At 44.8% G+C, this 14238-nt stretch overlaps 1 protein-coding gene across 8 annotated transcripts in view; it reads right to left on the bottom strand.

Moving 5' to 3' along the window:
• The window catches only part of CA8 (carbonic anhydrase 8), an 88057-nt gene that overhangs the window by 35756 nt on the left and 38063 nt on the right, over positions 1-14238 (bottom strand). For 7 of the 8 annotated variants that reach the window (XR_009351752.1, XR_009351754.1, XR_009351753.1 and 4 more), the window contains exons 4-5: positions 8335-8430; positions 412-474 (exon numbers count right to left, since the gene is read on the bottom strand). Coding sequence is in view for 4 of the 8 variants with exons in the window: in XM_059166386.1 (XP_059022369.1) it covers positions 412-474; positions 8335-8430 (159 nt within the window). In the remaining 4 variants the exon portion in view is untranslated. The remainder of the gene's footprint in view (positions 1-411; positions 475-8334; positions 8431-14238) is intronic. The other variant, XM_059166385.1, reaches the window with a different exon arrangement.

Here is a 14238-nt window from a genome sequence, read left to right as displayed (position 1 = left end):
ATGATGAAGGCTTGGTTTGGCTGGGGTATGGGGTGAGGCTGGGGTTAGTTACACAGACACTTCATGCCCACATAACGGACTCCTAATAAAATCCCTGTACACAAAGGTTCAGCGAGCTTCTCTAGTTGGTCACACTTCAAATGAGCTGTGGCATACCACGGTCGAAAGAGTTAGGTTCATCCCATGATTCCACTGGGAGGGCACAGCTGGAAGCTTATGACTGGTGTCTCCTGGACTTAGCCCATGCGCCTCCACACTGTCCTCCTTTTTGATCTGTGTCTTTCCTCTGTCATAAACCACAACCAGGAGAGTAACAGCTACTCTGTGAGTCCTTTGTACGTATCATCAAATCTGAGAGTGGGAACTGCTTTCATAGCCGGTATTTTTATTTTCTTTTAAATAAGGACTTACCTTGTACTGAATATCCTGGAGGATTTCAGTCACAGCCTTCAAGCCTACGTGTTCTTTTCCTATCTGCAATACACAAAGCATAAACCATACCACAACTATCTTTAAATACTCTGCTTTCATTCAAAAGAACTAACAGAAAGTGAAGCTCAAGTCCTTCTGAATTTCCTTCTCTAGGAATAAATGACCTTTTCATTAATAACCAGGTCAGCATCTACAGAGGGCGATTAAAGTTGTAAGAGAGGCTAGTACAGGAAAGTGTTAGTTCTAAGACATTTTCGAGAATTCATTCTAAATTCATCTTACTAGGTAGAGATTACTACCCACTGTGCGATCTGCAGTTGACCCCTGAACAATGAAGGGGTTAAGGGCACTGACCCCTGTGCTGTTGGAAATCACGTACAATGTTTGACTCCCCTCAAAACTTAACTGCTAATAGCCCACTGTTGACCAGAAGCCTTACGGATGACAGCAGTCAATTAACATGTATTTTTGAATGTGACATGTATTATATACTCTATTCTTACAATAGTTAGAGAAAAGAAAATGTTATTAGGAAAATCCTAAAAAAAGGGAAAATACATTTACAGTACTATAAAAAATTCATGCATAAGTGGACCCGTGCAGTTTCAAAGTCAAGTTTGTTCAAGGCCAACTGTATATCAAAGGATATAATACTGCAATTTAATATTTCAAGGATATTTCTAAATTAACATTGCTCATCACATTTCAAACCCTTTCATTGTTTTACCTCCGGCATTTCTAGATCATTGTTATAAAGATTGTACCTATACTGGGGGTGGTGGGTGGATCTGTTGTTAAGCCTCTGCCTTTGGCTCAGGTCATGATCCCAGGGTCCTGGGATGGAGACCTACGTTGGGCTCCCTGCTCAGTGGATAGCCTGCTTCTCTCTCTCCCTTTCTCCCTCTCCCCTACCCCCACTCGTGCTCAGTCTCTCTCTCTCTCTCAAATAAATAAATAAAACCTTTTTAAAAAGACTGGACATAATTGTATAACCACCATTTTATTCTTAAATTCATCAAAATATGCTGCTCATAGCTTTCTATTTTAAAACATTATGTATCATTACATATTTTTAGTGTAAAAAAATGCTCCACAGATTGTGAGATTTCAAAAGAAATTTGACATTAAGTATTCCTGACTTTAACTTTTAAAAACTGTAAGTGCCATCTGATCTCCACTTTTCAACCAGGTTTCAATGGCCCATGATAATGGAGGACAATAGCAACAGGAGATAATTTAAAATCTGAGATAAACAATGTTATTATATGCTTTTTCTCTGCCCCACACATTTGTGCAGGATGACCTACAGGTGCTAGAACAGCTGTCAACCTCTCAATGTTCTCCGTTTCTCTCCACATGCACCAAGTGTGAAATATGCCAGGTGAAGGGGCATCAGAGAGAAAAGAGACGAAACAAGACACATAATCTAAGATAGGCTGATCAGTTCAAAAGAGTCCAGACTTAACTATTTCCCAAGTGTCTGCAATTCCTCAGACAGGCTCAAAAGATGGAAAATGAATTCTCTAAAGTTAAGAAAATAATACTTGAGGCAAATGCACGAATAAGTGCAGAGTCCTGGGCCCGACCTTTGGGGGCAGTGGGCCTCCCTCTTCATTGTACTGGTTTAACAGTGAGGTAGCACTTGGAGGACTTCACCTTGGCCGGTGTTTTTCCTTCCATGCATCTCCTGTCAGATTACAGCTCTTCGAAGAGTCCTTATCTGAATCCAGTAGGGCTACATACTGGAGAGGTTCAGGACCAAGGCTGCCCTCACAGGATGCTCAGGTTCTGAGCCTGTGTCAGAGGCAGGCCCCTGGCCAGGGCAGCCTCCGCCATTAAAAGATGGCGCCTGGCTAGTTGCCAGGTTAGGATTGCCTCGTGAGACTAAGCGGAATGCCCAAAGAGGAAGTTAACAGCATTGGTTGCTAGTGGAGTTGTTCGTTTAGGTGCACAGCCTGATTCGCTCCCTCCTATACCCTGCTCGCTGATTGGTCATGTAAATGTATATAAGTGTGTAAACTTGCAGAAATAAAGAGAGAGAAGATACATCTGAACTGGGGCTTCTTGTCGTCCTTGCGGGTAGAGGGCGATAAATGGTGCCGGCACCCGGGAACTAAATAAAGGAAACTTGCAGGTAATCCGCGGTAAAGCGGGGACATTAGCCACGTTCAAAAGTGGGAATTCCGCGGTAAAGCGGGGAGAAAAGGTCGACTGAAGTAGATGCGTGTAAAAAGTTAATGTGCTAGTTAGTGTCTTTAACATCCGCGTCTGTTGTCTGTGTGTTCATAATGGGATCTGAAGTATCTAAAGTGCGGTTGGAAGGGTCTTTAAAAGACCTGCTGAAAGCCAATGGAACTCCACTAAAAGCAAAAACTGCTCGGGCCTTTTTTAATACAGTGGAAAAGGCGGCTCCATGGTTCCTAGATGAAGGCTTGCTAAACATACCTCAATGGGACCACCTGTGATCCAGGGTTTGGCCCCTGTGAAACCTATTAATGCCTCGGGGCCATATCAACCTTTTAAGTTGCCCAGGTGCACCAATAACAGGGTATGGCCACCGGAGTGGTCTGGATGTCAGAGTACCTTGCTCTCAGTTTACATCAATGAAATGCATAACTTTACATTCACTCCACGCTTTCCTACTTATAAAAATAATACCTTTACAGGGTACAATTATTCCTTTCAAAATCCTAAGCAAGGCAATCCCTCTTGTCCCTTTGATGCATGGCAGGTCTGTAACTTGCTAGGAGCGTGTACTGATATCTCAGCAGTGTCCATGTTAAATGGTGGCAAATTCCTCAACTGTTCTTATAAACAAAATGACTCTAGTACCTTTGAGACAACAGTTAATGTGTCTTGTCCCCATAATATTACTTATCAGCCCACTCCCATATGCGTCTCGCCACCGTTCCTTTTCCTCGTAACAAATGCTAGCGAGCTGAATGATACGTTGAATTGCACTAAGAATTGCTATCTTTCCCAGTGCTGGAATGTCACGGCCTTCAAGCTGGCTGTGATTATGCGTATCCCTACCCATGTTCCTATCCCAGTTTCCATTCCAGAGGACAAGTTACCGGTGGTGCTATCCAGAAAGAAGAGAGATTTTGTTATCACAGCCACTGTTGTGACAGCATTGGCTATATCTACAGCAGCTGCCACGGCAGCAGCAGTCTCGCTTGCTGCAACTATACCCACTGCGGAAGCTGTGAACACCCTTGCAGAAGGAACGGCGGCTGCCCTTCAAACACAGACTCAGATCAATGCACATCTGCAAGCAGGAATCCTGATAGTCAACCAGAGAGTGGATTTGGTTCAAGAACAAGTGGACATATTGGGGGCCCTACTGGGACTGGGATGTATAGCACCCTTCCCGGCAATTTGTGTAACTCCCATAGCCTATACTAATATGAGTGACTTACAGAATGTCTCCCGACAGCTCTCCCAATACTTGTGGGGGAATTAGTCTGCAGAATTCCAAAACTACACTCAGCACCTGCTACTAGGCATAACAAAGATAAATAACACCAGAGTTAAGCTTGCAACCCTTCCAGAGATAATCAAAACATTGCAAGATGTGTTAACCTTTACGAAACAATGGGCTAGCGTAATTGGTCTGATGACAATCCTCGTAGTGGGCTTGATTCTGCTAGTAAGGAAACTGCAAATTTGGAGGCGACAGCAACCTAGGCAACAGCAAGCCATGGTGCAGGCCTTGTTAGCCATCGAGTCTGGAACATCCCCCCAAGTGTGGCTAAGTATGCTGGATCGGTAGTCAACGATGGGTAAGATTGGTGGGGGAAATATACCAACCTAAGACAGGACGCAGATCACTGATATCTGCCGTCTGATGACGGATAAGGATATTCCCCGCCACTGACAACCTAAGACAGGCACGATCCCTGCCATAAAAGAAAAAAGGGGGAGATGTCGGAGGCAGGCCCCTGGCCAGGGCGGCCTCTGCCATTAAAAGATGGCGCCTGGCTAGTTGCCAGGTTAGGATTGCCTTGTGAGACTAAGCGGAACGCCCAAAGAGGAAGTTAACAGCATTGGTTGCTAGCGAAGTTGTTCATTTAGGTGCATAGACTGATTCGCTCCCTCCTGTACCCTGCTCGCTGATTGGTCATGTAAACGTATATAAGTGTGTAGACTTGCGGAAATAGAAGATACATCTGAACTGGGGCTTCTTGTCATCCTTGCGGGTTGAGGGCGATAAGCCTGACTCAGTGTTCAGGCCAAAACAAATTTACTTAACCTCTCTGTCCTTCAGCTTCTGATCTATCCAGTGGGGGAGGGGTGGGGTACGGAGGATAAAAGCGATGGGGTTTAAGATAAGACAACAGAGACCTCAGAAGAGGGCACAGACCGTCCTAATTCAATTACTATCACCCACTATTATCCTTACTCAGAATGCCAAACAGCATCAAATACAGGTTATACGGAGAGTAGTAGTATCTCGGGCTCCTCCTTCTCTAAAGATTCCATACTTTATGGGCAAGAGTTTTAAATCTTGCAACAAACTCTAGCTCTTGTGGCATCTCTTCCCTTTCCGTCTTTGCTGGATTTCCGTAGGAAGAGGTGATAACCACCCAACAAAGTGAGTATAGATGCTACTATGTACACCCCAGCCCCCGAAATCCTAGAGCAGCCCAGGTGACAGCATAGCCTGGTGCCCAGCAGCCAAGAACCAGGAGACCCATTACCTCCGTACCCCTCGCTATCCAAAATGACCCCATCAGCCCTGCCCAGCCCTGGCCCGTGCTTTTCCACCTCGCACTCTGACCTCACCTCATTTCCGCTGTGCCCTCTGCAACAGGGGGCCACTGCCTGCTGGTCCTGGTCCGTGTGAAGCCCTCAGGTCTGCTCAAGGTCCAGCTCACCTGGGCCTTCCGAGTGGATGCTGTGCAGTCTCCCCCAGAGACAAGGCTGAAAGCAGAGGTCAGTGCCCTGCGGATACCCTCCAATGCACACTCTGACCCATGGGCACGAGGCTATCCTCCTCGGACTAAACCATCCTCCTCAAATACTACCCGGCTCTACTTGGGGCGAAGTTATATTGTCACCACCTTTTTAAAAAAATGACCCACTGGTCACCCTCTCGTCATCCTCACCTCCTGCAATCGCTAAGAGGACCTCGACTCCCTGGAATGTATCTTCAGCCCTGAAGCCCGTGGCTTACAGCCCCATTCCACCTCAGCACTGAGGTGAGAACATTCCTGAGAACATTCCCTGAATTTGTTTTCCCTCTGAAAACTTCAGCTCCAAAGACCATTCCCTTTGACCACAGCGTCTCATCCATGCAGCTCTTACCCTCTCCTCTCTCTCTCTCCCCATTCACTGATCTAAGGAGCCACAGCTCCCAGGGGCCTCTTGGCTTTGTCTCTTTCCCTTCCTGACACCTTTCTAGCCATCCTCCATTCTCTCATCCCTGTGTCATCCTAAGCCATCTGCTCTGCAAGAGATCAATGCAACAATTCTCAAGTCTTCTACTCTTCTACTTGGATAGAGAAACAAGCCACAAGATCTCGTCCCACACCATCTATGATGTTCAGTCTCAAGTGGGTCTTCCACACTGACTGCCATGTCTGTTACCACTCTCCTCTGGGCTATTTCAAAACCCAACTCTACACCCATGCTTCCCTTGCTCTAGAAATAATTCCACTTCATGTGTCTCAGAGATGATGAAGGTCATCAGGCATGAGCCCCTCTAACTTCATGCCTTTCTTCACATTTAAATCCATCCCGTTTCTACCCACTCTCTCTTCCTGCTCTGCTCTGGTTAAAGTGTGGATGCCCCCTCATTTCCGAGGTTAGTCTACCCACAAAAGCTCTCCATCCAGCATCTTCTTGTCTCCTCCAGAACTCTTATATATCAAGTTATCACTTTTTTCTCCAGTATTTTTAAACTCTGCATCTGCACTCATGCTTTTTGCTCAGAATAAACATATAGGCAGATCGCAGATCCTGAAATGAGACAAAGAGAACTTTCCTATACATCAGCACGAGTTATTACCCCCATCTGTTTTTCCTTTCTTGAGCCACGCTTCTTGAAAGGGAAACCTACGCTCACCGCCCCTGCCTCCCCCCACCTCCCCCGCCCCGCCTCCCATTCTCCCACTCCTCCTGCAGAAGTGTGAGAGCCCCAGATGGACTTCAGCCCCTCTCGTCTCCACTTCAGTGGACACTCCTCATCAGTCCTTCTTTCTTTCTTGAGATTCCGCTCTCAGACTTTCTGTAAGTTGACTCTCTCCTAGATAACCAGAATGGCTCCTCCCAGCAGACTCGGGGAAAGTTAGAACAGGTGCACGTGCTTGTAAGCTTCCCCGGGGGCCTACAACCTTGAGCTTCTTCCTGGAATACTGACGCTGGTTCCCAGAGCCCTGGCTTTCAGCCTAGTGCTCTATCAACCTATGCCACCTGACCTATGCTAAGGATAAGTAAGTGAGAATATTCTCGTATTCAATTCCATTCACAAATATTTAATGAATACCAACTCCAGAGATGAAACAAACATGCTTACTTCTCCTCTTGATATGACTGTTCAGTTATTTATTTTATTTCATTCTTATTTTTTAATAACAAGACATTGCCTTCTACTTCTATTGCCTCAACTTCTCAAATTTGGACACTTTATTCATTTTTTTCAGGTTACAAAAGTAGACTTCCATAGTTACTACGTTAGTACACTAGAAGTCATCAAAACACTTTTATCAGTGTCTTGATAACATGATTTTATTCTGCTTATACAATGCAGTTATAAAATAGGCCCTTGCCTATAAAAAAATAAGAAGCCATGAAGTAAAGAGTAAGAAGGTTCATTTAAAACTCTGGGTATTTGCTTTTTAAATTCTGTGACAGGTGTCCTATTTTGGAGATACTGATTTTAAAATATTAAAAGGCTAAAACCTTTCTGTCAATAGACAAATACCTGAGAGAGAAATTTATAAAGGAAAACTGCTGTGCTTAATATTACTATTGAAATATATACAACACCAAAAAAGCAGGTTTGCAAAGGCCCCACTTTCTTTGAAAAATTAAGTTACTGACGATCACTGTTCTCATATGACTGCTCTAGTCTCACATTCTCCAAAAGGAGAGCCCAGAACCACACAGAACTGCAGTTACAGCAATGGTTTCTGGTCTTGACGGTGACACTAAATCTGTGTGTGACTATGATCTGTGACCGACCTCTCTGGCCCTTGTAGGACCATTCTGTAGGATGGGGAAGGAGAAAGCGGGGTCTCTTCTACCTCTTCATCTTTTAGGACATCCAACAGACAAGACAAAGTTAAAAAGACTCATGGCAGGGGGTGGGGGACTAGATTAAATTTTTACTTTTGAAAGTAGGTAGTCTGTTTTTTATATTTCACAAAATTTAATTAATATCCTTTGCCCAGTACAGAGCTCAAATCTAAACTCTATATTGACTATATCCGCCAAGATCTTCGCCAGTCTTATTTTATCAGTGTTTTCGATCAGACACTTCAAATCATCTTGGAGTAAAAATTATTAATAACAAAGAGCTAAAAGAGTCTACTACATGATTACATTATTGATTTTTCTTCGATTTCACAGCAAGCGCCAGGGTCCAAAAACATTTTCTAAAATTCTTTTTCATTAATAAAATGCATGCTGCCTTCAGGAGACATTTTCAACATCATTTCTCCAAAGACCCTGAAGCCCAGTTAGAAGAAAATGTCTACAGACTAAACGAACCATCTGCTACCCTTAAATATGGCTGCTGTCTCACGAGCCAGAAGAATCAGGGGTCCTCTTCTCAAATGAGTCGTGTTCTCCACACAGGAGTTTAAGAAGTAATAAAACTGAGAGTACAAAATACTCTGCCAAGGAATCAGAAATAAGGATCTCTGAACAACAGAACAGTCTCAGCGGGAGACCATTTACCTGAACAAACAAAGCAATGATGGCAATGCCGTGCGGCTTCCCCACCGCCTCGTCCATACTGCCGAACAGGGTGGAGTTCCAGTGGATCAGATGCAGCTGGGGAGACAAGACAGGTCGTCTCGTTATTGATGCATGTCTACTGAGAACCGCAAGGACAGATCAATTTCTCCTTAACGAGGTCTGTTACGTCTCTGTGGTAACACATGCAACAGAAGTGTCCCAAACAGACACCCACACACCACTGCTGGGATCCCGGTTCTCCGGAGAGTCTGTCCTCCTCATTTCCAAACAGCTGTCAATGCTCGGTGGCTTGCGGACGCTTGAGTTCCGCTTTAATCCTCATCAGGAGCACCTCTAAGGAGACCGGCAGAAGGCTCACTGATTTAGTCGCCTTGCCTTTCATAAATGCTGTCCCCTCTGGTTTTCGAGAGGACAAAATCCCGGGTCTGGGCACAAACACCAGCACTCGTTCCAGGGATCAGTACCCACAAAATCACATGCTGGGTCACCTGGTATTTCCATCAGAACCACAACAAAGCCAGCCTCAAATTCTGGTAAATTATTTCAACTCTCCAAAGATATACAGAGAGAGCACCCTATAATGCAGCCTCTTCCTCAAGTCATGGTAATGTAATGAATGTTGATGGAGAGCTCTAAAAGAAGGCCATTTCCTGCACCAGAGATAAAGTTTTATCTGTGAAGGAATGACAAACCGTTCTCTAGAGGGACTCCCTCACTCCTAGCTCCATAAAGCTTTGTGGCTTTCAAGTTTATCTAGAACATGCACTTGCTCCTACAGCACTGATAAAACACTGGCAAGAAGCCAAATTCAATTCCCTTGTTCAAATCAAATGCCCACTGAAGTCCTTAGGAAAACAGTAGCTAGGTCAACCTTCTGCAGAGAATGCTATCTTCATCACTACAGCTTTTAATCAAGTTATAATTACTTACCATGTTAAAACACTGCCTCGTTTAAAAATCAGTTCGAATCTAAAAGGACAGAGCTAAAATTCAATCACCATGTCATTTTTGCATCCATATTAAAATGTGAAGGTATGTTATCTTTGAGAATAGGCACTGATTTGCTTTTTCTACAGCTGAATTTGTCCTACTAGAATGCGAGATTATTAAACTGACCGCTAGAGGGAGGCAATGACGTCCTCTACCTGTAATAGAAGCCGGAACCTAGGAAAACACCACATTCAAGGCCAAGCTAGGACAGGCTATGAAAAGCCAACATGGACCACGACCACCAGTACATGCAACTGTCAAGGCACTGCCTTTGAGAAAACAGTGCTCCATAACGTTTCAATTAATAATGAAAGACAGACCAATTTTAATCTTTCCTCTTCTGGCTGCAACAATAGCATGGAGTCCCAGTGGTACAGATAAGTGTACAGTGTACCGATAAGAACCGACTACCTTAATTAAATAAACAGAGAAGGCCCAAGGTTGAAATCTATTTTTATTCGACAAATCACAAAGTTCAAATCAACGTTTTTCTTACTTCTCATAGCAACATTATGGGGTATTTTTTTCTAAAATAAAACAAGTCCCCCCAAAACCCTGGTTTCCTTTTGTGTTTCGCCTTGCCACTCCTTAGAACTCAGCAACATTGTTGACTCACACCTGATCTTCCACACCTGCTTGGCGGTCTTTTGCATTTAAAAAATTGAGGGTACCCACGCCAATAAGCGGACACTACACACAGTGACTTTGTTTCAGGGAGTGAGTTTACAGTGAAGAAACCAGGCAAACGCTCCCCAGGCCAGAGGGGCAAGGTCAGTAGCTCCAGTCATCAGCGTGCGCCGTTGACAGGATGTGGTGCAAATGACACGTTACCCCCATGGCCGCCTGCCCCCCACCCCATAACCCATAACCCCATCTAATCATGAAGAAAACATCACACGGATCCCAGCAGAGGGACAGTCTACAAAATACTTGACCTGACACAAAATATCTTTTGTACTCCTCAGAACAGTCAAGGTCAACAGAAACAAGAAAACCTGAGAATATGTCAGTGACAAAGGGACCTAAAGAGACATGAGAACTAAATGTAACATAGTATCGTAGGTGAGTTCCTGGAACACAGAACAGAAACTAATTTAAAATGAAGGAAAATGAGGGGCGTCTGGGTGGCTCAGCTGGTTAAGCATCTGCCTTCGGCTCAAGTCATGATCCTGGGGTCCTGGGATGGTTCAGTGGGTTAAGGGTCTGCCTTCAGCTCAAGTCATGATTCCCAGGGTTCTGGGATCGAGCCTCACATTGGGCTCCCAGCAAGCCTGCTTCTCCTTCTGCCTGGTCTGCCTGCTGCACCCCCTGCTTGTGTGCTCACTCGCTGTCTATGACAAATAAATTAAAAAAAAAAAAAAAAAAAAGTCTAGAAGTTGTTGATGTTGCTGTGAAGGTGCTTTTTAAAAGATGTGATAACGCTTCAATCAGTAGACTTTTAGTAAAGTGGATTAATCCCCATAATGTGGGTAAGCTTCATCTAATTCAGGGAAGGCTTGGGAGCAAAGACTGAGGTCCTCTGAAGAAGAAGAAATACTCCCTCCTCCAGGTTATAAAATACAAACTCTACCCCAGTTTCCAATCTCTGACCACCCCTGCAGATTTGGGACTTGCCAGTTCCTGTGATCTCAGGAGCCAGTTCCTTAAAATTTCTCCCTTGCCCTCTCTCTGTGTCTCAGATATGTAGTCTCAATATATATTTTGTTCCTCTGGAGAACCCTGACCGATGCACAGGTTGTACAGACAAGTGAACACGCAGGAAGTATGGAGACAAACGTTGGTTTAAATAAGAACAAGACGAGTAGCCACAGGGATAAAGACAAAGGACCCTGACAATTAAAATGACAGTGTTGGAATTTCCTCTCCTAAGCCCAAGCAGGGTTGCTGTAGGGAAGGGGCACGGAGGGACAAAACAATTCACAGAGGATCAGAAAATACACACCAGAACTTCTGCTCGTTTATTTATGTCCTCTTTTAAAATTTCAGCTTTCCTATGCCTCACAAAATAATTACATACACAGAAAAAGACAGACCTAGATCAAATACATATGAGCACGTGTATTTATTCCTGAATACGAACAACAGTGAGGGTATGTGCTCCAGACCTGCGGAGGGACAGCGGAGTTTGAAGGGAAAGGCGTGGGACACGAAGAACCTGGCTTAGAAAATGATGAAGCGGCCCGTCCAGTCAAAGGGAGGCTGTCGCAGAGGTCCAAGCAGATGCTGTTATCAGTTGAGGGAACTGGGAAGTGGAAGCTAGGAAGCTGACTTCAAAGCTGAACGGTAGACACCGGCTCTGGGGTGTGTCTGGCCCGTGGAGAAGACTACAGAGCACGGAGGCGGGGACCCGGACACTTCTGCAACCCTACTGATAAATTCTGAGCAGCAACAGGCTCTCACAAAAGCTCTGTGCGCCAGCAATCAAGTCTTAGAGTCTTGGTTCAGTTCACAGCTCTCTAGCTCTGTGAACTTAAATCACGGACTCGTCTGAGCGTCAGGCTCCGTGACACAAGGAGAGCTGCGTCTTCCCAGTGTGGCTTCTTCACACCTCTCCCGCCTGCCCAGGGACTCTCTTTATCCCTCCATTTCTCTCCCTGGGCACGATTCGTGCTCATTAGCCTTAATCATATGCAGGCAGCAAAGGCCAGGAAGGAGAGGGATGAATTTTCAGAGTGGAGAGTGGCTTACTTGAGAATCAAACCTGAGCATCTAAATGACCCTGACTGTAGCTGAGGAGTCTGGGGGTGAGACAGTACCTTCGCCACAAGGGCCGCCTGGACTCCTGACGCTCCCACTCACTCTGTCAGGGTCCATGGGACCCAAGATGACTGGGGGCAGGGCTCTGCCTCACCAAGGCCTTCCGGAGCCTGAGCACATAGCACAGCAAGTAGCATAGCGCCTGCCTCTTGCCCCTTGAACCCCAACTCCCACTATGGCTACCAACAACAGTAGCTGAAAAAAGAGAGAACTCTTCAACAGAAACAACAGGGCAGTTTTTCACTCCCCCTTCAGGGACTCCCCCCTCAAAAGACGAAAGGTTTTGGCTTCTTCCCAACCTGGGTATGTCTGAGTAGAAGACAGTGGTTTTCTCTATCGAAGCCAAAGCTTTCTCCCTTACTGTTCTTCCCCCAACCCCCACCATTCCCCAACCGCAAGGCCTCAAGGTACGTGACCTCCTGTGAGGTGTGTATGTACATATTGGGGCAACTGCATGGCTCAGTTGTTAAGCATCTGCCTTCAGCTCAGGTCATGATCCCAGGATCCTGGGATGGAGCCCTCCCTGCTCAGCAGGGAATCTGCTTCTCCCTCCCCCATTCCCCCTGCTTGTGGTCCCTCTCTCGCTGTGCCTCTCTCTGTCAGATAAATTTAAAAAAAAAAAAAAAAAAAAAAGCACAATGTTCATATTATGGAGAAATAAGAAAGCAGACAGCCATTATTCCTCTTATCCACATCATGACCATCATTCCTTCCTATTAAAAAAACAAAAACAAACAAACAAAAAAAAACCCTGACCCTACAATAACAACTGTAAAGCATCTTTTTACAGTTTCAGAGAAAATCTTGGAGCTTTTGCTGTAGGGCTCACAAATTCAAATTTCCTGCAAATGATTACGCTGCTCTGCCATTAGTACCCGTGAAACGTTCATCTTAATGTACTTAACTCACAGTGATAGATAAATTTGTCCAAAGTTATGAAACTGTGACAAGCCATAGCCTTATAATCACTTATTTGTCACTGAGAAAAATAAGTTTGAAGATTTCGTGGCAGCCTAACAGAAAGCTATCTTCAAGATAAATGAGGTTTATTATTAACATAAATAACACGACAGCATTAAAGTACAAAAGAATGAATCATGAGGAATGGAAAAGGCAGTGAAGGCTAAAAAGGCACTTATGACTCACAAACTTCTTTCTCCAGCCCTGTGCACTCATTCACACAAATTCTGTGAAGTCTCCTATCCTCACATGCTTGATGGCCAATTCCTTTCAAAGGGCTTCATGTCAGTTTAAGTTCAGTATCGCTAGGATCCTCGTCAGCTCCCTTCAAAGGTGCCCTCTTACCAGCTTCACCACAGAGCCCCCACCTCCTGGGCTTGAGACCTTGACCCCCCTGAACAACCCCTTTATCTCCAACTCACCAACGCCTTTCCTGGCTCCTAATTGTTTGCATTATAAAGCTCTATTTCTTGCAGCTTTCACATTTCCTCTGTTCAAAAATGTCTACTTTGCTTTATTTCCTGCCCACACAAGATTAAATTTCTCTAACCTCATCTTTCTCCATCCCAACTATCTCCAAAATACTCAAACCAAGTGAGACTGCTGACCGTTCACAACAGCCTCCCCATTTTTATGTTCCACTCATTTAGAATGCCACACCCCATCTTGTCCTGAGACTTACCTAAACTCTACCTATTCTCCTGGGCCTCAACAGGCGTTCGACAGAGAGACAGACAGACTAAGGACGGACATGACAGGAGATGGAAACAGATACAGCTTGAACCAAGAGATACAAAGGAAAAGAGATAACTGGGTTTTCCAGCCTGTATCACTTCCCAAAAGTAAGATGAGTTCACTTGTAGAGAAGAGTTGAAAGTTACCTCACAACAGTCCAACTGGTCTCCCATGAGTGAGCGACGCAGAATGAAAACTGCATTAAGAAGACAGGCTGAAGTTATGGACTACAGATAGCCTTAGATGTCTAGAGAGAGCTTTACAGAGTCCGCTCACCCGTGCATCCAGTCACAAAAAAGAGTGACAGAAGGGAAAAGACTGAGCTTTCAGAAACAGTGAGCTGAGAAAAGGGGAGTATCAAATATGCAGGAGGAAATGCAGAAAACTCCAAAGTCCTGATGGACAAAAGAGAAAAATCCTTCTAGAAGAAATTGTGTCAAC

Source organism: Mustela lutreola, chromosome 3, assembly GCF_030435805.1.
Source record: "Mustela lutreola isolate mMusLut2 chromosome 3, mMusLut2.pri, whole genome shotgun sequence".
NCBI lineage: Eukaryota > Metazoa > Chordata > Mammalia > Carnivora > Mustelidae > Mustela > Mustela lutreola.
The sequence above is the reverse complement of the archived record's forward strand: the minus strand, read 5'-3'. Positions and strand labels throughout refer to the sequence as shown.